Consider the following 21,937-nt stretch of genomic DNA (forward strand, 5'->3'; position numbering starts at 1 on the left):
GCCACTCTTAGTTTGTTGGCATATGGAGTTCCTGCTGATAATGTGGACGACTATGTTCGAATTGGTGAAAGTACTGCAGTGGAGTGTTTAGAGAGGTTTGTAACGGGAGTGCACACAATATTTGGGCCTCAGTACCTGAGAATGCCTAACAATGAAGACATTGAACGCCTTCTAAAAATAGTGGAGGCACGTGGATTTCCAGGTATGTTAGGTTCCATTGATTGTATGCATTGGGAATGGAAAAATTGTCCAGTGGCTTGGAAAGGACAATTTTGTCGAGGAGATCATGGGAAACCAACAATTATGCTTGAGGCGGTTGCATCCTATGATTTATGGATTTGGCATGCTTTTTTTGGTACTCCGGGCTCAAACAATGACATTAATGTTTTAAACACGTCCAATGAGTTTTTCAACATTTTAGAAGGAGAAGCACCCAATGTACAGTTCACCGTGAATACTACTCCTTATAATATGGGGTATTATCTAGCTGATGGCATTTATCCCGAATGGGCTACATTTGTCAAAACCATCCCAATGCCTCAAGGAGAAAAGAGACAATTATTTGCCAAACGACAAGAATCAGTAAGAAAAGATGTGGAACGAACATTTGGAGTGCTTCAATCTCGATTCGCAATTGTACGCGGTCCATCACGTTCTTGGCACATGAATACAATGAAACATATTATGTATGCATGCATCATAATGCATAACATGATTGTCGAAGATGAACGTGACACGTATGATGGTAACTTTGATTATGATCATGTCGATAATGGCATTCCATCAGCTGAAGTATCAAATGGCCCTCATCCTCACTTTTTAGAAACATACATGCAACGAAGAGCACATATTCAAGAAAAACAAATTCATCGTCAACTTCAAGCCGATTTGGTGGAGCATATTTGGGAACGTTTCGGACACGAGAACAACACAAATTAATTTATATATTTCTCATTGTTACGTATTTAATGTCATTATATATTTCTTGTCTTTATGTATTTCTCGTCGTTATGTATTTCTCGTTTATAAGTATTGCTCGTCGTTTTTGCTTGTTATAAAAAATTAATTTACAATAAATCTATTCTAATTTTTTATGTATGATCATTTATTTAATTTCCTTATTTTTAATATTTACAATTTTTACCTATTAATAAAATAATTGAATTAAAATTTAAATTGAATCAAAATTAAGTGAGGATTAAAAAATTACAAATTTGTGGGGTCTAATATGAGTTGCTTATTGTAGTCACCATTGGAGTAAAATTGATTGAGATTGCTTAGATGCAATGTGGCAATTTGGGCCCACAAAAAGTAACTTAAACAACCAACATAAGTTCTCCCATTGGAGATGCTCTTAGACAAGACAAGAATATCTCAATTAAACCTCTTATGTTTACGAGATTCATGCGTTGCCACACCTGTAGCACTCCTCCATGCACAATAGTTTGGTTTCGATTTCTCTAAAACAACCTTCATTCCTTCTACTCGCAACAAGACTCTTCTCAACTCAACAAGATGTGTATCTCGCCAACCTCAACATTACGGCACTCTCACGCGCGGGTAACATCGCTGCCGCACGCCAACTGTTCGACAAAACGTCCAAAAAAGATATCGTCACATATAACTCCATGCTCACCGCATACTGGCAAAACGGCTTTCTACAACACTCCAAATCACTCTTCAATTCAATGCCAATCAAAAACATTGTTTCATGGAACTCCATTATAACCGCTTGCATTCAAAACGATAACATCAATGATGCATCTAGTTACTTTACAGCAATGCCGGAGAAAAACACTGCGTCGTACAATGCTATGATGTCAGGTTTTGTAAAAATGGGACGTGTGGAGGAAGCAAAGAAGGTGTTTGAAGAAATGCCGCGTCCCAATGTGGTTTCTTATACTGTGATGATTGATGGGTATATGAAGATGGAAGGTGGGAGTGGGGTTAGGCGGGCAAGGGCGCTTTTTGATGCAATGCCAAGTAGGAACGAGGTTTCGTGGACGGTGATGATTAGTGGTTTAGTTGAGAATGGTTTGTATGAGGAAGCGTGGGAAGTGTTTGTGAGAATGCCGCAGAAGAATGTTGTTGCGATTACTGCTATGATTACTGGGTTTTGTAAACAAGGGAAAATTGATGAGGCTTGGAACTTGTTTCAACAGATTTCATGCAGAGACTGTGCTTCTTGGAATATAATGATAACTGGTAAGCCAATTTCAAAGCAAAAACCATTTTCATTGTCTTTTACTTACATGTAAAGTTTCAAACTTTAGTCCAATGTTGATGTGCGTTCCTACTAGCAAATTGATAACCAAAAAAAAAGCTAAATGGAAATAAGTGCCGTATTGAAATTCGATCCTTTAGTTTTAGTTAATGCTGATCGCAATTCATTAAATAAATGGTGGGTATACCTTTATTTGGAAATAAGCTCACTTTAGGGATGGAGTGGAACCAACCATTGTTTGGATTTTTCAAAATTCATAGAAGGTGGAATTGAATGAAATACTAGAATATTTGTATCAGTGTATGGATAGCCCTCTTGCCAAATCTTAGCGATTGAATTAGTCTAACAGTTGAGGCTTGAGACTGGTGATCTTTGATTCTTTAGATTAATCCAACGATTGAGATTTGGCTGATGTGGATGGGGGGTTTGACAGGAAACAAGCACATTCTATTTCATCTAATATCCCACTTTTTCTTCTTTTTATTAATTTTTGGGGTATGAGATTAAATTAGGGTTTTTCTACATTCTATATATTAAAGATATTCAAACAATGGATCCATAATTTCATTTCTATTCCATTTCATCTGTTGGATATCACAACTCACAAGAGCCTTATCCATTTATAACATATCTTGATTGAACTAATGAACAGGAAGAAAAATAAGAACTTCTTGCAATCCTAGTATTTAGGAGTTGTTCTTTTTTCCTACTCTCTCTTTTAATAATATTCAATATTTTCATAATTGATTCACGTTTGGTTTGTAGGTTTTGCCCAGAATGGAAGAGGGGAAGAGGCACTAAATTTATTTTCACAGATGGTCAGGACTGGCATGCAACCTGATGACTTGACTTTTGTGTCACTTTTTACTGCCTGTGCTAGTCTTGCATTACTTGACGAAGGACGACAAACAAATGCTCTTGCAATTAAGCATGGCTTCAATTCAGATTTGTCTGTGAGTAATGCCTTGGTTACTATGTACAGCAAATGTGGTGAAATTGTCATCTCTGAGTTAGCCTTCGATCAAATTTCTCATCCAGACATTGTTTCATGGAATACGATCATTGCTGCATTTGCACAGCATGGTCTATATGACAGAGCCCGCTACCACTTTGACCATATGGTAACAGACGGTGTTACACCTGATGGCATTACTTTCCTGAATTTGCTATCTGCCTGTTGTCGTGCTGGGAAGGTTGATGAGACAGTGAATCTTTTTGACCTGATGGTCCATAAATATGGTATTCTGCCAAGGTCTGAACACTATTCTTGTGTTGTTGATGTTATCAGTCGAGCAGGTCAATTGCAGAGAGCTTGCAAAGTAATCCAAGAGATGCCATTTGAGGCAGATGCCAGCATCTGGGGTGCTCTTCTTGTTGGCTGTAATATTCATTCAAACGTGAAATTGGGGGAACTGGCTGCTAGGAGCATTTTGAATCTGGATCCTTATAATTCTGGTGCTTATGTGATGATGTCTAACATATACGCTGCTGCTGGCAAGTGGAAGGATGTCAATAGGATGAGAGTTCTGATGAAAGAGCAAGGAGTTAAGAAACAAACAGCTTATAGTTGGATGCAGATTGGAAACAAACTCCATTGTTTTGTTGGAGGAGATCCATCACATCCAAATATTGATGATATTCATGATGCTTTAATGATGATTACATTACATATGAAGGCGAAGGGTAACTCTGAAGAAGAGGCTATAAGTTAGTTTAAGCAAACTGTTTTGACTAGTGTCAATACAAATTTTATTGACAGTCTGGGTGAAGCAATTGTGTTAAACTTTTTGGCGCGACACTTCATGCCAAATTAGCTCTAACCCTGAAGATTAAAAGCGGGGAATATAAAAATTCAAGCCAATTGTTCGATTCAATAATAAGAAGCAAGGAAAATGTTAAAGTGTTGATGCTTTATATGAGGGACGTATGCATGTTAGGAGCTGGAGGGCCAGGGCCCCTAACTTTCTGCAGTCATGATTTGTTGGACTTAATGCAGTTGCAAAGTTGACACTGATATACAAGGGATGAAAATTTGAGAGATGCATCTGAAGGGTTTAAATTTTTCCTGAATAGCGCAGCTTCACTGTGATCAAATATTTTGAGACACATTCGAGACATACTGGTTTGTTGGATGATACTCTTATTCTTATCATTCATATGCTAGTGACTTTAAAGGATTAGTTATCTTCTTACTTATGGGATAACTTAGTCGTTGGTTTGACGTTAAAATGTTAGCTGAGGATATTCCAATCTAGACATGGAGGTAAAAATTAAATTTGTAGCATCCACAAATGCAGTAAATGAAGAGTAAATAATGCTTTATTAGTGGAAAAGCTTGGCTCTGTTTGTCCCTGCGTGGGTGATCAAACTTAAACTCAATCTTTTTTAGGTTGGCACTGTGGGGAAAGGTAAGGGTAATGAAGGAGTGTGTTGTGTGGGACTTGGCATGGAGGAGGTTCCCTTAGTCCATTGAAGTATATAAAAAAGGATACGGTGCATTCACAAGTTGAAGGATTTTGGTACATTTGCTTTCTAAACTAATAGATTAACAATCATTTTTATTTGGTCATTTTCCTATATATCAATCCTTAAAGCATAACTATATATGCATTTCGGAATCAGCAAAAACATCGTTTAATACGAATGAAACGATTGCTATATGCTAAAATGTTCTTTTCTACGATACCAGAAAGTGTTAAATATAGGCATGGTAACAAAACCCATACCCGTGGTTACCCGCCCGAACCAAACCCAATTTGACGGGTTTTCCCCGTTTTGACTGGGTTTGGGCATGAGTTTGGGTTTTCCCCGATTTCAAAACACGGGTATGGGACGGGTAACGGGTATACAGGTACCCACCCCGAACCCATACCCAAACCCGTCCCGAATACAAAAAATTATTTTATGTTGATATGCCATGTTGTTTTGTTTGATAATTACCATGCTATAAAAACTACCATTGATATTTAAAGGAGCAACTAAATCGATTTGTCTAACAAATGTTAAAATGAGCATATTGCTGAATAATGCATTACAACATTTCTTTAGGGGTTGCAAAAAAACTTCTATTTTTTTTTTAAAAAAATTATTCATTGCGGGGATGGGGATGGGGCGGGGATACCCGAACCCATCGGGGACGGGGATGGGGTTCAATTTCTCATCCCCGTTGGGTATGGGTAAGGTAATGGGTAAGTATATGAGAATCGAGTATGGGGACGGGGAATATAAAACTCGTCCCCACCCCGCCCCATTGCCATGCCTAGTTAAATAGTTGTTTAATTATATATGAAAATGATGAAAAACTATAGATATGCAAAATAGAAATATTCTCATGTAAAAATCGCTGAAACAAAGAATAGAAAATAGTTATTATTCTCATGTAAAGGATTCAGGTACGATGGACCAGTGTTATGAAATTGATGCATACCGATTCTGAATAAGCATACAAATAAATTAGTGGTCGTTAAGCAAATTTATTGTCTCGTTATAATGAGGTTAGACACACCTGTTTAAGCTTGCCTGTCACTTGCTTAGCGTTTTTCAAGTTCATTCCGTCCCCATCCATACTTGTTAGCTATCAAAGAAATTTGACATTCGCTATATATACTAGAGCTAGACAAAATGAGGTTTTATCAATTCTAAATGAGCTGTGCTAAATACAGCGACAGCTTTTCTCAAGAAGAAATAGCGAATTTTAAATCAACCAATTATACCATGCATTGTAGCGGAAAACATGGGGGAAAGTTGATTTATAATTGTGCCACCTAATCAAGTGCTGCCTTTGGGATCAATTCGTGAGCAATTAGTTGGGATAAATATCATTTCCCATTCTAAATTGAGTACGGGTTTCACTCTTCTTTTGAAGTGTGTGTGAATATAACATTTTATATAAGAGATGATAGAAATTAATGATGAAAAAGGTGTTTTTTTCACTTAAAAAAATGTTGGTTTAAGTGTGATTGGTTAGTCTCACATCGATTATGAAATGATTAAATGTTTAGATTGTGATTGAATGAAGATGTAGTTTCGCGATCTTTTATGCCATGTTTGTTTGTGTGGTGGTAATAGTGTAGGCTTTCACGTTGAATGAGAAGCCATGCTTTGTAACTCTATGAACGAAAAGTCGAAAATACAAACTTGGTCTTTCCAAACAAGCCATTAGTGGTCATGGAGTGGGATCTTGGTATCAAAAATCTTTCTTTAGTGTATCCAAACTCCCTTACATTAAAATCCCACGTCTCACATCTCATTTGTTGAACCCCCAGAGTACCATTCCACTCTTCAAGAGGAGTAACTATCCAACCAAACATGAAAATTACTATAAATTTAAGGGCACGTGAGATGATAATTGGCTGCATTGATGTGAATGGTGTGCATGTAAGTCACAAGATGACTACGGTATTTCCCACTTGAATTTCCTACTTTCCGAAACAAGCCACCACCGTTCATTGATGATGCAAATCTCATGCTTTTGAATGCCTGCAGCAATGCTCCTCTTCCACTTTCTTTCTTCTCAACATGCACCAATAAAAAGTAGGCCCCACTCAAAGACAATGGTAGTCCCACAAACCCATCACGTCTTTCTTTCCACCGTCCACCTCATACGATTCGATTCCTTTGCTTTTCACAGAAATTACTTATAGTAAATTCTCCCTAATTTTTCAATTAGCAATAGCAGTATAAATAAAATGTATTTCTGTGGTAGATAAAAAAAATGTATTTCTATGTAATAATGTTTGGAATTGAACTTAATTTATGTCCACTGTCGTGTAAAATGTTTGCACATATGTAATCATTTTTTTTTAAACTCAACATGTAATCTGAGTCGTATTTAAGAATATTTATTGTAATTTTATTTCCAACAAAGATATTTGGTTAATGTTTACTACGTATTCCTGAAAATGATAATGAAAAAACGTACAAATTATGATTTTTTTTTTACAAGAGTATAGAACATGTTTGAATAAGGTGAAAATGGATACTTAAGTCAAAATAGTTAAATAATAACTTATTTTTTGATAGACAAAATGACAACAACCACTAAAAACTCACACAAATAAGTGAAGAAGCTCCGATTACTGCCTTCAACCTATCAAATTCGATGTTTTTGCTAGTTGAGCTAAGTCTTGTGGATGTTAAAAGTACTTTTATTCCATAAAATTATAAGATTTCTTTGATATGATAATAAAAGTGGAAAATACATATGTTTTTAATACCACAAGAATAAAAAGTACATACAAATGTTTTTGGGGAATTAGTCACTTTAGTCCCTGAATGGGAGAGGATTCGTCACTTTAGTCCCTGAATGAATAGAAATTGCAAAACAGTCCCTGCATGGTCAATTTCAGGGACTAAAGTGACTAACGGAGTCTACATTCAGGGACTAAATTGACTAACGAAGTTTGCATTCAGGGACTAAATTGACTAACAAAGTCTACATTCAGGGACTATTTTGCAATTTATCTGCATTCAGGGACTAAAATGACAAATCTCTTCCGATTCAGGGACTAAAGTGACTAATTTCTCAATGTTTTTCTATAACTTTTATCAAATTTGGGAATGTTAATTCAAATTCTCAAAAATAAATTTATATAAAATAAATTTATATAATATAACTTTGTTCCGGACAGAGTCAGACTCAATCTAAATTGGACTTGTTCACTAGTTTTTTATGAGGTCATTGGATTGATAGATGAACCCTTTAACATTGTTATACTAAGACTAAGTTCGAGGCTTGGTATCCAGGAAGAGAATTGGACTCATTTGAGGAGCTGGACACTAAGATCGTGTTCACCGGTCTTTTTAGAAATTGTGGTTCGGTCTAACACATCCCCACAAAACCAGCTTTTAAGGTGAGGATGACCCTCATTTATAAACACATGTTCATGTCATCTTTTGTCCGATGTGGGACTCTTTAACACACCCCTCACGACTTGCACCAGTGGGCTTGGTTCATGGATATAAATGATGGATGTCCCGATAACAGAAACCTAATAGCAGATGACCCAATAAATCTTAAGAGAGACTCTGATACCATTTTAGAAATTGTGGTCCACATACCCTCAAGTTAACAAACACTATATGATCCTCATCACATGATGATGCACAAGCCATGATAAGGATCACACTAATAATCACATCGAGATTTGCGTCATGATTTCCTAAACAGTTTCAACAAGATCACACTAATTAAACTTAATTTCTTGTAAAAGGATTCACATCCTAAGTGAAACTTACACACATTCTTTAAACATCTCACTCCACTCAATCACACGAATGTTTGCCCATACATTGCATCTTTCGTAAAGTTCAATTGCCACCCTCCACGTATATATTCCAGTTGCCACCTTAGATCCAAATAGGATCAAAATCTAAAAACAAACAAAACAAGGCTTGTGAAATAGAGTGAGACATTGTGCATTGAAAATAGTTAACGTGGTGTCACTTAATATGTCCAATAGTAACTTATGGTCAGCCAGAAATGGTAACTCACAAACCCGTGTTCACTCATTTTTGGCAAATCGTCACCTTTGTCATGTGTTTGAGTTAAGTTAGTACTCGCAGAGTGTTACAGTTTGAGTACTAGAGCTTGTGACAATTAAAATGGTCAACAGTCAACACTAGTTGATCGATATGAGCACGTTGGATCACGGAACAAAGGGTGGGAATGAGTCGCTATCTTTACCCAACGGTTGGTCATTAATCAAGAATCAATCAATTGCATCGTCATTCGTCAGATCAAATTTATACAATTGTCTGCTTGTGCAACTACTTCTCACCAATCGGTTCATGCCACGCAAAACATGAGCAAGATTAATGAAATAAATAAGTATATCTCCTTTTCTTGGCAAATGAAAAAATATTCGTAGTCTTGAAAAATCCAAAGCCAATATATTAAAACGCAGACAAATTTAATATATAGTTGAACTAATATTATTGACCCATAAAAAAAATTATTATGGACTCTTATAATTTTTTGGATAATTTTTTATATCCAAGAGTTTTGTTGAAAATTAATATCTTATAGGTAAAACTATTTCAAAATATATATTTATTTTAAGAAAATATGCAACAAAAATTAGAGTAGTAGGGTGGTCACTTTTTTTTTTCTTCCATACAATCTATTTATATTTTTTATCTCTCAAACCCAAGGGAAAGCCAATAGCTCATTGAGATGCCATCACCTACCTAACAAAAAAAAGAGATTAAATGTGGGGATGAAAAACTTTTGAAGGACTAAAAGTCTAACAAATTTTTTTTAAAGGGATTGAAATGAAAAATTAATATATTTATAGAGATAAAAAACATATTTAACTCTAAAAAAGAAAAATGCTAATATGTACCCTTTAAACACATGATAATGTACTAAACATATAAATTTTACATTAAAAATTGTGTTAATTTAAATCTCAAAAGTTACATACTCCCTCCGTCCTAAATTATAAGCAAAAAAAAACTCATTTTCTTTGTCCCAAATTATAAGCAAAAAAGACCAACTTTTATCATATTTAATTATGTTTTTTCAAAAAATTATCTTTTCCAAAGGAAAACTAAATGCAAAGTGCATTCAATTGCCCTCTCTTTCATTTTCTCTATAATCAACTACCAATGAAAATTGTTTTTACATCTTCCTATAAAACTTATTTCAAAGATAACACAAAAAACTATGTTACAAACTACTACTCCCTCCGTTTCAAAATGAGTGTCATTTTAGCCAAAAATTTTTTGTTAAACAAGTGACTTCAAACACACAAGAGGGGGGGTGAATTGTGTTCTTTAGAAAACGATTTAAAATAAGCACTTAAAAAAGGTTTTAACCAATTAAAATAAAGTGATTATGAAAGGTTTAAATAAAAATAAAAATAGATATGGTGAGATAAAATAAATGACAAATAAAGTAAAAGAGATAAATGAATGAGAGAAAAGACACAAGAAGTTTATACTAGTTCGGCCTAAAACAACAAGGCCTAGTCTAGTCCCCAAGGAAAAGCCCCTTGAGATTTTCACTGCTCAAGCTTTTAATTAGGATAAGCCGGTAACCTTTACAAATAACGAGCACTCTCCAAACAAAACAATCCTTTGTAGAAGAGTCTCTAAACCCAAGAGATATCACCTCTCTTGAAACCTTGGGATCGCACCCAATACAAATAAGAGTTACAATAATAAAATAATACACCAAATGTGTAGATATAACAACTTGAAGCATAAGAACTACAAGATAAACTATGTAGTATAAAATAGCTCTCAATAAAATAAATTAGCAAGTGTAAAAATAATGAGAGTGATGAAAAATCTTTTTGACAATGATTGAGTGCAAATCTGTGTTGTATCAAATGAGCTACCAAATACTCATATTTATAGTCCAAATGGAAATGAAATATGCAATTAAAAAATCATAGCCGTTGCACACAAATATTCATTCTTGGTCAACTTGCAAATTGAAAGAAAATGAGTCGCTGCCAATTAACATACAAAAATAGCCGTTGGAAAATATATGGTTAATTAAGGCAACACAATATCTCTTTTATAAATGAAGAAAACGTAAAATGCAAATGGTGACCAAAAAGAGTTTTAATGCCAACGGTAACAAAACTATTAATGCACGAAGGTCAAAATATTTTGGCAAAGATAATGACATGAAATGAATTTTAAAACAGAATTGATTATGCCATTTTAATTCTCAATGCATGCTAAATATTATTTTTATGCTAAAAAATTATTGTAAAATTTCCATAGTAAATTATAGTTTTTCATGTAAAAATAGTTTCATGTAAAATCACTTTATGAAAATCATCTGTGAGTGTGTGATTTATTTTCATGAGAGCTTTTTCTACTACTTACAAATAGTCCTAATAAAAATAAAAATAAATTCCAAGACTTGAAAGCTTAAATCCTCTTTTCCGCTTTTTGCATCTTTGTTCTTCTAGGACTTCTTTTGTCATCATCAAAACCAAAGTATTTCTGTCAAGGCATATATTCACATTCTCCCCCTTTTTGATGATGACAAACATCTCTAGGAGTGATTTGCTCAATGAAAGGGTTAGATAAATAATAATCAATAATAAAATATTTGACAAAGATAAGCGCAGATTTAGCTCCCCCTCACTATATGCAAAGAATTAAAATTCACTCCCCCTGAAACATGCAAATCACATAACTCTCCCCCTTTTGGCATTATCAAAAAGCGGGAAAGAAACAATCATGTCAAGGCATATATTCAGGAAAATTTAAAGCAAAAAATAAAAGAATTAAGTGAAAAGAGTAAACCATATTTGCTTCTCTTGAATTTGCAATTTCATTTTTGAGAAGAACTTTTGATAAGGTCACCATATGATGCATTACCAATATTCTTATAATAATAGGAGAACTTCTTTATCTCTCCCCTTCATGTGCTTTGAATAACCTTTATAATTGTACCAATTTTTAGTTCTTGGCCTTCAAGCACACCTACAAAACAAAATCAAGTTTTGACTTTTGGTACCCAAATCATTTTGGGTCCTTGTGAGTTAGTTCTTGGCAAAGTGCCCTTTGGAATGCACTTCCATTTATCATTCATATCATTGTTCTTTCTTAAATTACAAATAGAGGATGTATGACCTTCTCTTCCACAATAAAAACATTTAACAAAAGGGGAACTTGAGGTTTTGTTTGGACGAAAGAATTTTCTAAAAAGTTTTTCATGATTTTTTGGATGATAGCCCAAACCGGCTTTATTATAGGTTCCCTTTTGATTTCCCAAAATGATGTTCAAGTTTTCTCTTCCCATTGTGAATTTTGCAAGTGTGTTTTGCAAATCCTCAATTTCAAGTTTCAAAATATTGCAATCATCACACTTTAAAATATTTTCCTTTTTATTTTCACAAGAGGTACAAGAAAAAACTTCACTTACAAAAACTTGTTTCTCTTTAAGAATTTCTATTTCCTTGTTTAAAATATCAATTTTTGATTCAAGAGTAGAAATAGTTTTCTTAGAGGTAGAAACAATTTTTCTAAGCTTAGTTGACTCATCATTTAATTCTTTACAAGTAGTAAATAACTCATCATAAGTTAAGTCATATTCAGATTCAATAGAGTTTACCTCATCTTCCTCATTGTTTGCCATGAAACATGAATATGCTACTTCATTTTCCGATCCATTGGATGAGTTTCGGTATTTGTCATCCCAAGCGATATAAGCCCTCTTTCCTTTTGTATATCTCTTTTGATTTATAGGACAATTGGATTTTATGTGACCCTTTTCACCACACTTGTAGCATTTTGGATTGAAGGAAGTTCTTTCATTGATTCTAGCTTTGAGAGCAAGGTCTTTCTTTTTCTTTTCACCTTTTTCACTATCAATGAGACGATTCAATTCAAGCTCATGTTCCTGCAATTTTCCAAACAAAGTTGCCAAAGACATAAAAGATAAATCTTTAGATTCACAAATAGCGGTCACTTTCGGTAGCCAACTTCGACTCAAGCATCTAAGAACTTTATTGATTAAATCGTCGTTATTGAAAGATTTTCCAAGAGCTCTGAGATGATTTATTATATGGATAAATCGTTTTTGCATATCTTGGATGCTTTCTCCCGATTTCATCCTAAATAATTCATACTCATGAGTCAATGTGTTCATTCGAGCCCTTTTGACCTCGGTAGTACCTTCATGGGTCAATTTAAGGGTGTCCCACATTTCCTTAGCGGTTGTACAATTTGATACACGATAGAACTCATCAATGCTTAATGAAGCGGTGATAATGTTCTTGGCTTTCAAATTATATTGAACCTTTTTCTTTTCATCTTTGGTCCAAAGGGATCTTGGTTTATTCACCGCAACATTATTGACTAAATGAGTGGGAATAAATGGACCATTTTCAACAGCATCCCAAATATCACAATCAATTCCCTCAATGAAAATTTTCATTCTCTCTTTCCAATAACCATACCCTTCACCATTGAAAGATGGGGGACAATTTATGGAATTGTTGTTTGAAGTCATCTTGCCTCTTGAGACGATTAGTCCTTAACAAGAGTTCAAGCTCTGATGCCACTTGTTGAACAAATGACTTCAAACACACAAGAGGGTGGTGAATTGTGTTCTTTAGAAAACGATTTAAAATAAGCACTTAAAAAAATGTTTTAACCAATTAAAATAAAGTGCTTATAAAAGGTTTAAATAAATATAAAAATAAAAATAAATGACAGATATGGTGAGATAAAATAAATGACAAACAAAGTAAAAGAGATAAAGGGATGAGAGAAAAGACACAAGAAGTTTATACTAGTTCGGCCTAAAACAACAAGGCCTAGTCTAGTCCCCAAGGAAAAGTCCCTTGAGATTTTCACTGCTCTAGCTTTTAATTAGGATAAGCTGGTAACCTTTACAAATAACGAGCACTCTCCAAACAAAACAATCCTTTGTAGAAGAGTCTCTAAAACCAAGAGATATCACCTCTCTTGAAACCTTGGGATCGCACCCAATACAAATAAGAGTTACAACAATAAAATAATACACCAAATGTGTAGATATAACAAATTGAAGCACAAGAACTACAAGATAAACTATGTAGTACAAAAGAGCTCTCAAGAAAATATATTAGCAAGTGTATGAATAATGAGAGTAAGAAAGAGTATGCAAATATTTTCTATGTCAAGGTGTAGTTTTTCAAGTACACCGATGCATCCTTTTTATACTTAATGAAGAATGAGATGCATGGAGAGAAAATAGCCGTTTGACCATTTAAAACAAAATTAGTCGTTGAGACAAATATAGGAAAGTCATTACATGCAAATGAAAACTTTAGTAATTGTCCCACGGCTACAAGGAAATCATGAAAACAGATAGTGGCATTGAATCCATTAAGACCAATTAAAATAAAATATGCAAAAACAATATTGCCATTAAGCTGTTGAATTAATGTAATGAAATAGTCAACAATCATCTTTTATGTAATGCCAACGGTAATAAAAATATGATATGCTGAACCAATTTTGATGCATAAAAGAGTATGCCTTTAAAAACATGGCCAACTACTATTTTTAAGAAAATAATTAATTATGCAATTTACATAATTAATTATGGCTTTTCATGCAAAAATATTTTTATGTAAAATCACTTTATATGAAAAACATTGTGAGTGTGTGATATATTTTTAATGAGAGCTTTTTCTACTACTTACAAATAGTTCTAAAACAAATAAAAATAAATTCCAAGACTTGGAAGCTTGAATCTTCTTTTCCGCTTTTTGCATCTTTGTTCTTCTAGGACTTCTTTTGTCAATCATCAAAACCAAAGTATTCCTGTCAAGGCATATATTCACATTCTCCCCCTTTTTGATGATGACAAACATCTCATGGAGGGATTTGCTTAATGAAGGGGTTAGATCAATAATAATCATAATAAAATATATAACAGAGATAAGCGCAGATTTTGCTCCCCCTCACTATATGCAAACATTTAAAATCAACTCCCCCTAAAACATGCAAATCACATAACTCTCCCCCTTTTGGCATTATCAAAAAGCGGGAAAGAAACAATCATGTCAAGGCATATATTCAGGAAAATTTAAAGCAAAAAATAAAAGAATTAAGTGAAAAGAGTAAACCATTTTTCCTTCTCTTGAATTTGCAATTTCATTTTGGAGAAGAATTTTTGATAAAGCTCACCATATGATGCATAGCCAATATTGTAGTAATAATAGGAGAACTTCTTTTTCTCCCCCCTTTCATGTGCTTTGAATAGCCTCGATAATTGTACCAATTTTAGTTCTTGGCCTTCAAGCACACCTACAAAACAAAATCAAGTTTTCGCTTTTGGTACCCAAAACATTTTGGGTCCTTGAGAGTTAGCATTAGGCAAAGTGCCCTTTGGAATCCACTTCCATTTACCATTCATATCATTGTTCTTTCTTAAATTACAAATAGAGGATGTATGACCTTCTCTTCCACAATAAAAACATTTAACAAAAGGAGAACTTGATATTTTGTCTGGACGAAAGAATTTTCTAAAAAGTTTTTCATGATTTTTTGGATGATAGCCCAAACCGGCTTTATTATAAGTTCCCTTTTGATTCGCCAAAATGATGTTCAAGTTTTCTCTTCCCATTGTGAATTTTGCAAGTGTGTTTTGCAAATCCTCAATTTCAATTTTCAAAATATTGCAATCATCACACTTTAAAATATTTTCCTTTATATTTTCACAAGAGGTACAAGAAGAAACTTCACTTACAAAAACTTGTTTCTCTTTAAGAATTTCTATTTCCTTATTTAAAATATCAATTTTTGATTCAAGAGTAGAAATAGTTTTCTTAGAGGAAGAAACAATTTTTCTAAGCTTAGTTGACTCATCATTTAATTCTTTGCAAATAGTAAACAACTCATCATAAGTTAAGTCATATTCAGATTCAATAGAATTTACCTCATCTTCATCATGGTTTGCCATGAAACATGAATATGCTACTTCATTTTCTGATTCATTGGATGAGTTTGTATCTTTGTCATCCAAAGCGATATAAGCCTTCTTTCCTTTTGTATATCTCTTTTGACTTAGAAGACAATTGGATTTTATGTGACCCTTTTCACCACACTTGTTGCAATTTGGAATGAAGGAAGTTCTTTCATTGATTCTAGCTTTGAGAGCAAGACCTTTATTTTTCTTTTCACCTTCTTCACTATCAATGAGACGATTCAATTCAAGCTCATGTTCCTGCAATTTTCCAAACAAAGTAGCCAAAGACATAAAAGATAAATCTTTAGATTCACAAATCGCGGTCACTTTTGGAAGCCAACTTCGACTCAAGCATCTAAGAACTTTATTAATTAAATCCTCGTTATTGAAAGATTTTCCAAGAGCTCTGAGATGATTTATTATATGGATAAATCGTTTTTGCATATCTTGGATGCTTTCTCCCGATTTCATACTAAATAATTCATACTCATGAGTCAATGTGTTCATTCGAGCCCTTTTGACCTCGGTAGTACCTTCATGGGTCAATTTAAGGGTGTCCCACATTTCTTTGGCGGTTGTACAATTTGATACACGATAGAATTCATCAATGCTTAATGAAGCGGTGATAATGTTCTTAGCTTTCAAATTGTATTGAACCTTTTTCTTTTCATTTTTGGTCCAAAGGGATCTTGGTTTATTCACCACAACATTATTGACTAAATGAGTGGGAATAAATGGACCATTTTCAATAGCATCCCAAATATCACAATCAATTCCCTCAATGAAAATTTTCATTCTCTCTTTCCAATAACCATACCCTTCACCATTGAAAGATGGGGGACAATTTATGGAGTTGTTGTTTGAAGTCATCTTTCCTCTTGAGACGATTAGTCCTTAACAAGAGTTCAAGCTCTGATGCCACTTGTTAAAGGGGGAGAGTTATGTGATTTGCATGTTTCAGGGGGAGTGAATTTTAATTCTTTGCATATAGTGAGGGGGAGCTAAATCTGCGCTTATCTTTGTCAAATATTTTATTATTGATTATTATTTATCTAACCCTTTCATTGAGCAAATCACTCCTAGATATAACAAATTGAAGCACAAGAACTACAAGATAAACTATGTAGTACAAAAGAGCTCTCAAGAAAATATATTAGCAAGTGTATGAATAATGAGAGTAAGAAAGAGTATGCAAATATTTTCTATGTCAAGGTGTAGTTTTTCAAGTACACCGATGCATCCTTTTTATACTTAATGAAGAATGAGATGCATGGAGAGAAAATAGCCGTTTGACCATTTAAAACAAAATTAGTCGTTGAGACAAATATAGGAAAGTCATTACATGCAAATGAAAACTTTAGTAATTGTCCCACGGCTACAAGGAAATCATGAAAACAGATAGTGGCATTGAATCCATTAAGACCAATTAAAATAAAATATGCAAAAACAATATTGCCATTAAGCTGTTGAATTAATGTAATGAAATAGTCAACAATCATCTTTTATGTAATGCCAACGGTAATAAAAATATGATATGCTGAACCAATTTTGATGCATAAAAGAGTATGCCTTTAAAAACATGGCCAACTACTATTTTTAAGAAAATAATTAATTATGCAATTTACATAATTAATTATGGCTTTTCATGCAAAAATATTTTTATGTAAAATCACTTTATATGAAAAACATTGTGAGTGTGTGATATATTTTTAATGAGAGCTTTTTCTACTACTTACAAATAGTTCTAAAACAAATAAAAATAAATTCCAAGACTTGGAAGCTTGAATCTTCTTTTCCGCTTTTTGCATCTTTGTTCTTCTAGGACTTCTTTTGTCAATCATCAAAACCAAAGTATTCCTGTCAAGGCATATATTCACATTCTCCCCCTTTTTGATGATGACAAACATCTCATGGAGGGATTTGCTTAATGAAGGGGTTAGATCAATAATAATCATAATAAAATATATAACAGAGATAAGCGCAGATTTTGCTCCCCCTCACTATATGCAAACATTTAAAATCAACTCCCCCTAAAACATGCAAATCACATAACTCTCCCCCTTTTGGCATTATCAAAAAGCGGGAAAGAAACAATCATGTCAAGGCATATATTCAGGAAAATTTAAAGCAAAAAATAAAAGAATTAAGTGAAAAGAGTAAACCATTTTTCCTTCTCTTGAATTTGCAATTTCATTTTGGAGAAGAATTTTTGATAAAGCTCACCATATGATGCATAGCCAATATTGTAGTAATAATAGGAGAACTTCTTTTTCTCCCCCCTTTCATGTGCTTTGAATAGCCTCGATAATTGTACCAATTTTAGTTCTTGGCCTTCAAGCACACCTACAAAACAAAATCAAGTTTTCGCTTTTGGTACCCAAAACATTTTGGGTCCTTGAGAGTTAGCATTAGGCAAAGTGCCCTTTGGAATCCACTTCCATTTACCATTCATATCATTGTTCTTTCTTAAATTACAAATAGAGGATGTATGACCTTCTCTTCCACAATAAAAACATTTAACAAAAGGAGAACTTGATATTTTGTCTGGACGAAAGAATTTTCTAAAAAGTTTTTCATGATTTTTTGGATGATAGCCCAAACCGGCTTTATTATAAGTTCCCTTTTGATTCGCCAAAATGATGTTCAAGTTTTCTCTTCCCATTGTGAATTTTGCAAGTGTGTTTTGCAAATCCTCAATTTCAATTTTCAAAATATTGCAATCATCACACTTTAAAATATTTTCCTTTATATTTTCACAAGAGGTACAAGAAGAAACTTCACTTACAAAAACTTGTTTCTCTTTAAGAATTTCTATTTCCTTATTTAAAATATCAATTTTTGATTCAAGAGTAGAAATAGTTTTCTTAGAGGAAGAAACAATTTTTCTAAGCTTAGTTGACTCATCATTTAATTCTTTGCAAATAGTAAACAACTCATCATAAGTTAAGTCATATTCAGATTCAATAGAATTTACCTCATCTTCATCATGGTTTGCCATGAAACATGAATATGCTACTTCATTTTCTGATTCATTGGATGAGTTTGTATCTTTGTCATCCAAAGCGATATAAGCCTTCTTTCCTTTTGTATATCTCTTTTGACTTAGAAGACAATTGGATTTTATGTGACCCTTTTCACCACACTTGTTGCAATTTGGAATGAAGGAAGTTCTTTCATTGATTCTAGCTTTGAGAGCAAGACCTTTATTTTTCTTTTCACCTTCTTCACTATCAATGAGACGATTCAATTCAAGCTCATGTTCCTGCAATTTTCCAAACAAAGTAGCCAAAGACATAAAAGATAAATCTTTAGATTCACAAATCGCGGTCACTTTTGGAAGCCAACTTCGACTCAAGCATCTAAGAACTTTATTAATTAAATCCTCGTTATTGAAAGATTTTCCAAGAGCTCTGAGATGATTTATTATATGGATAAATCGTTTTTGCATATCTTGGATGCTTTCTCCCGATTTCATACTAAATAATTCATACTCATGAGTCAATGTGTTCATTCGAGCCCTTTTGACCTCGGTAGTACCTTCATGGGTCAATTTAAGGGTGTCCCACATTTCTTTGGCGGTTGTACAATTTGATACACGATAGAATTCATCAATGCTTAATGAAGCGGTGATAATGTTCTTAGCTTTCAAATTGTATTGAACCTTTTTCTTTTCATTTTTGGTCCAAAGGGATCTTGGTTTATTCACCACAACATTATTGACTAAATGAGTGGGAATAAATGGACCATTTTCAATAGCATCCCAAATATCACAATCAATTCCCTCAATGAAAATTTTCATTCTCTCTTTCCAATAACCATACCCTTCACCATTGAAAGATGGGGGACAATTTATGGAGTTGTTGTTTGAAGTCATCTTTCCTCTTGAGACGATTAGTCCTTAACAAGAGTTCAAGCTCTGATGCCACTTGTTAAAGGGGGAGAGTTATGTGATTTGCATGTTTCAGGGGGAGTGAATTTTAATTCTTTGCATATAGTGAGGGGGAGCTAAATCTGCGCTTATCTTTGTCAAATATTTTATTATTGATTATTATTTATCTAACCCTTTCATTGAGCAAATCACTCCTAGATATAACAAATTGAAGCACAAGAACTACAAGATAAACTATGTAGTACAAAAGAGCTCTCAAGAAAATATATTAGCAAGTGTATGAATAATGAGAGTAAGAAAGAGTATGCAAATATTTTCTATGTCAAGGTGTAGTTTTTCAAGTACACCGATGCATCCTTTTTATACTTAATGAAGAATGAGATGCATGGAGAGAAAATAGCCGTTTGACCATTTAAAACAAAATTAGTCGTTGAGACAAATATAGGAAAGTCATTACATGCAAATGAAAACTTTAGTAATTGTCCCACGGCTACAAGGAAATCATGAAAACAGATAGTGGCATTGAATCCATTAAGACCAATTAAAATAAAATATGCAAAAACAATATTGCCATTAAGCTGTTGAATTAATGTAATGAAATAGTCAACAATCATCTTTTATGTAATGCCAACGGTAATAAAAATATGATATGCTGAACCAATTTTGATGCATAAAAGAGTATGCCTTTAAAAACATGGCCAACTACTATTTTTAAGAAAATAATTAATTATGCAATTTACATAATTAATTATGGCTTTTCATGCAAAAATATTTTTATGTAAAATCACTTTATATGAAAAACATTGTGAGTGTGTGATATATTTTTAATGAGAGCTTTTTCTACTACTTACAAATAGTTCTAAAACAAATAAAAATAAATTCCAAGACTTGGAAGCTTGAATCTTCTTTTCCGCTTTTTGCATCTTTGTTCTTCTAGGACTTCTTTTGTCAATCATCAAAACCAAAGTATTCCTGTCAAGGCATATATTCACATTCTCCCCCTTTTTGATGATGACAAACATCTCATGGAGGGATTTGCTTAATGAAGGGGTTAGATCAATAATAATCATAATAAAATATATAACAGAGATAAGCGCAGATTTTGCTCCCCCTCACTATATGCAAACATTTAAAATCAACTCCCCCTAAAACATGCAAATCACATAACTCTCCCCCTTTTGGCATTATCAAAAAGCGGGAAAGAAACAATCATGTCAAGGCATATATTCAGGAAAATTTAAAGCAAAAAATAAAAGAATTAAGTGAAAAGAGTAAACCATTTTTCCTTCTCTTGAATTTGCAATTTCATTTTGGAGAAGAATTTTTGATAAAGCTCACCATATGATGCATAGCCAATATTGTAGTAATAATAGGAGAACTTCTTTTTCTCCCCCCTTTCATGTGCTTTGAATAGCCTCGATAATTGTACCAATTTTAGTTCTTGGCCTTCAAGCACACCTACAAAACAAAATCAAGTTTTCGCTTTTGGTACCCAAAACATTTTGGGTCCTTGAGAGTTAGCATTAGGCAAAGTGCCCTTTGGAATCCACTTCCATTTACCATTCATATCATTGTTCTTTCTTAAATTACAAATAGAGGATGTATGACCTTCTCTTCCACAATAAAAACATTTAACAAAAGGAGAACTTGATATTTTGTCTGGACGAAAGAATTTTCTAAAAAGTTTTTCATGATTTTTTGGATGATAGCCCAAACCGGCTTTATTATAAGTTCCCTTTTGATTCGCCAAAATGATGTTCAAGTTTTCTCTTCCCATTGTGAATTTTGCAAGTGTGTTTTGCAAATCCTCAATTTCAATTTTCAAAATATTGCAATCATCACACTTTAAAATATTTTCCTTTATATTTTCACAAGAGGTACAAGAAGAAACTTCACTTACAAAAACTTGTTTCTCTTTAAGAATTTCTATTTCCTTATTTAAAATATCAATTTTTGATTCAAGAGTAGAAATAGTTTTCTTAGAGGAAGAAACAATTTTTCTAAGCTTAGTTGACTCATCATTTAATTCTTTGCAAATAGTAAACAACTCATCATAAGTTAAGTCATATTCAGATTCAATAGAATTTACCTCATCTTCATCATGGTTTGCCATGAAACATGAATATGCTACTTCATTTTCTGATTCATTGGATGAGTTTGTATCTTTGTCATCCAAAGCGATATAAGCCTTCTTTCCTTTTGTATATCTCTTTTGACTTAGAAGACAATTGGATTTTATGTGACCCTTTTCACCACACTTGTTGCAATTTGGAATGAAGGAAGTTCTTTCATTGATTCTAGCTTTGAGAGCAAGACCTTTATTTTTCTTTTCACCTTCTTCACTATCAATGAGACGATTCAATTCAAGCTCATGTTCCTGCAATTTTCCAAACAAAGT

General features: G+C 33.4%; 2 protein-coding genes across 2 annotated transcripts; one reads left to right on the plus strand and one right to left on the minus strand.

The window, feature by feature from the left end:
* Positions 1-1,275: 1,275 nt before the first annotated feature.
* On the plus strand, positions 1,276-4,909 carry LOC146933618 (pentatricopeptide repeat-containing protein At5g56310-like). The gene is made up of 2 exons (XM_085705414.1): positions 1,276-2,205; positions 2,990-4,909. The coding sequence occupies exons 1-2, from the start codon at positions 1,434-1,436 to the stop codon at positions 3,934-3,936; spliced, it is 1,719 nt and encodes a 572-aa protein (XP_085561540.1). The 5' UTR covers positions 1,276-1,433; the 3' UTR covers positions 3,937-4,909.
* Positions 4,910-11,610: 6,701 nt separating this feature from the next.
* LOC146933619 (uncharacterized) lies at positions 11,611-13,202 on the minus strand. Its single transcript, XM_085707847.1, has one exon. It carries the CDS (start codon positions 13,200-13,202, stop codon positions 11,685-11,687), a length of 1,518 nt encoding a protein of 505 aa, XP_085563973.1. The 3' UTR covers positions 11,611-11,684.
* Between the last annotated feature and the right edge of the window lie 8,735 nt (positions 13,203-21,937).

The sequence above is a fragment of the Medicago sativa genome, chromosome 4, assembly GCF_051527215.1.
Source record: "Medicago sativa cultivar Bolivia chromosome 4, Bolivia_mono, whole genome shotgun sequence".
Taxonomy (NCBI): Eukaryota; Viridiplantae; Streptophyta; class Magnoliopsida; order Fabales; family Fabaceae; genus Medicago; species Medicago sativa.

What these genes read in the sequence shown, in the direction of transcription:
- LOC146933618 (XM_085705414.1), top strand. Translation starts at nt 1,434, where the DNA reads ATGCACAATAGTTTGGTTTCGATTTCTCTAAAACAACCTTCATTCCTT. An exon ending in TTGGAATATAATGATAACTG is followed by an intron (nt 2,206 to 2,989) that starts GTAAGCCAATTT and finishes TTTGGTTTGTAG; the next exon opens with GTTTTGCCCAGAATGGAAGA.
- LOC146933619 (XM_085707847.1), bottom strand. Translation starts at nt 13,202, where the DNA reads ATGACTTCAAACAACAATTCCATAAATTGTCCCCCATCTTTCAATGGT.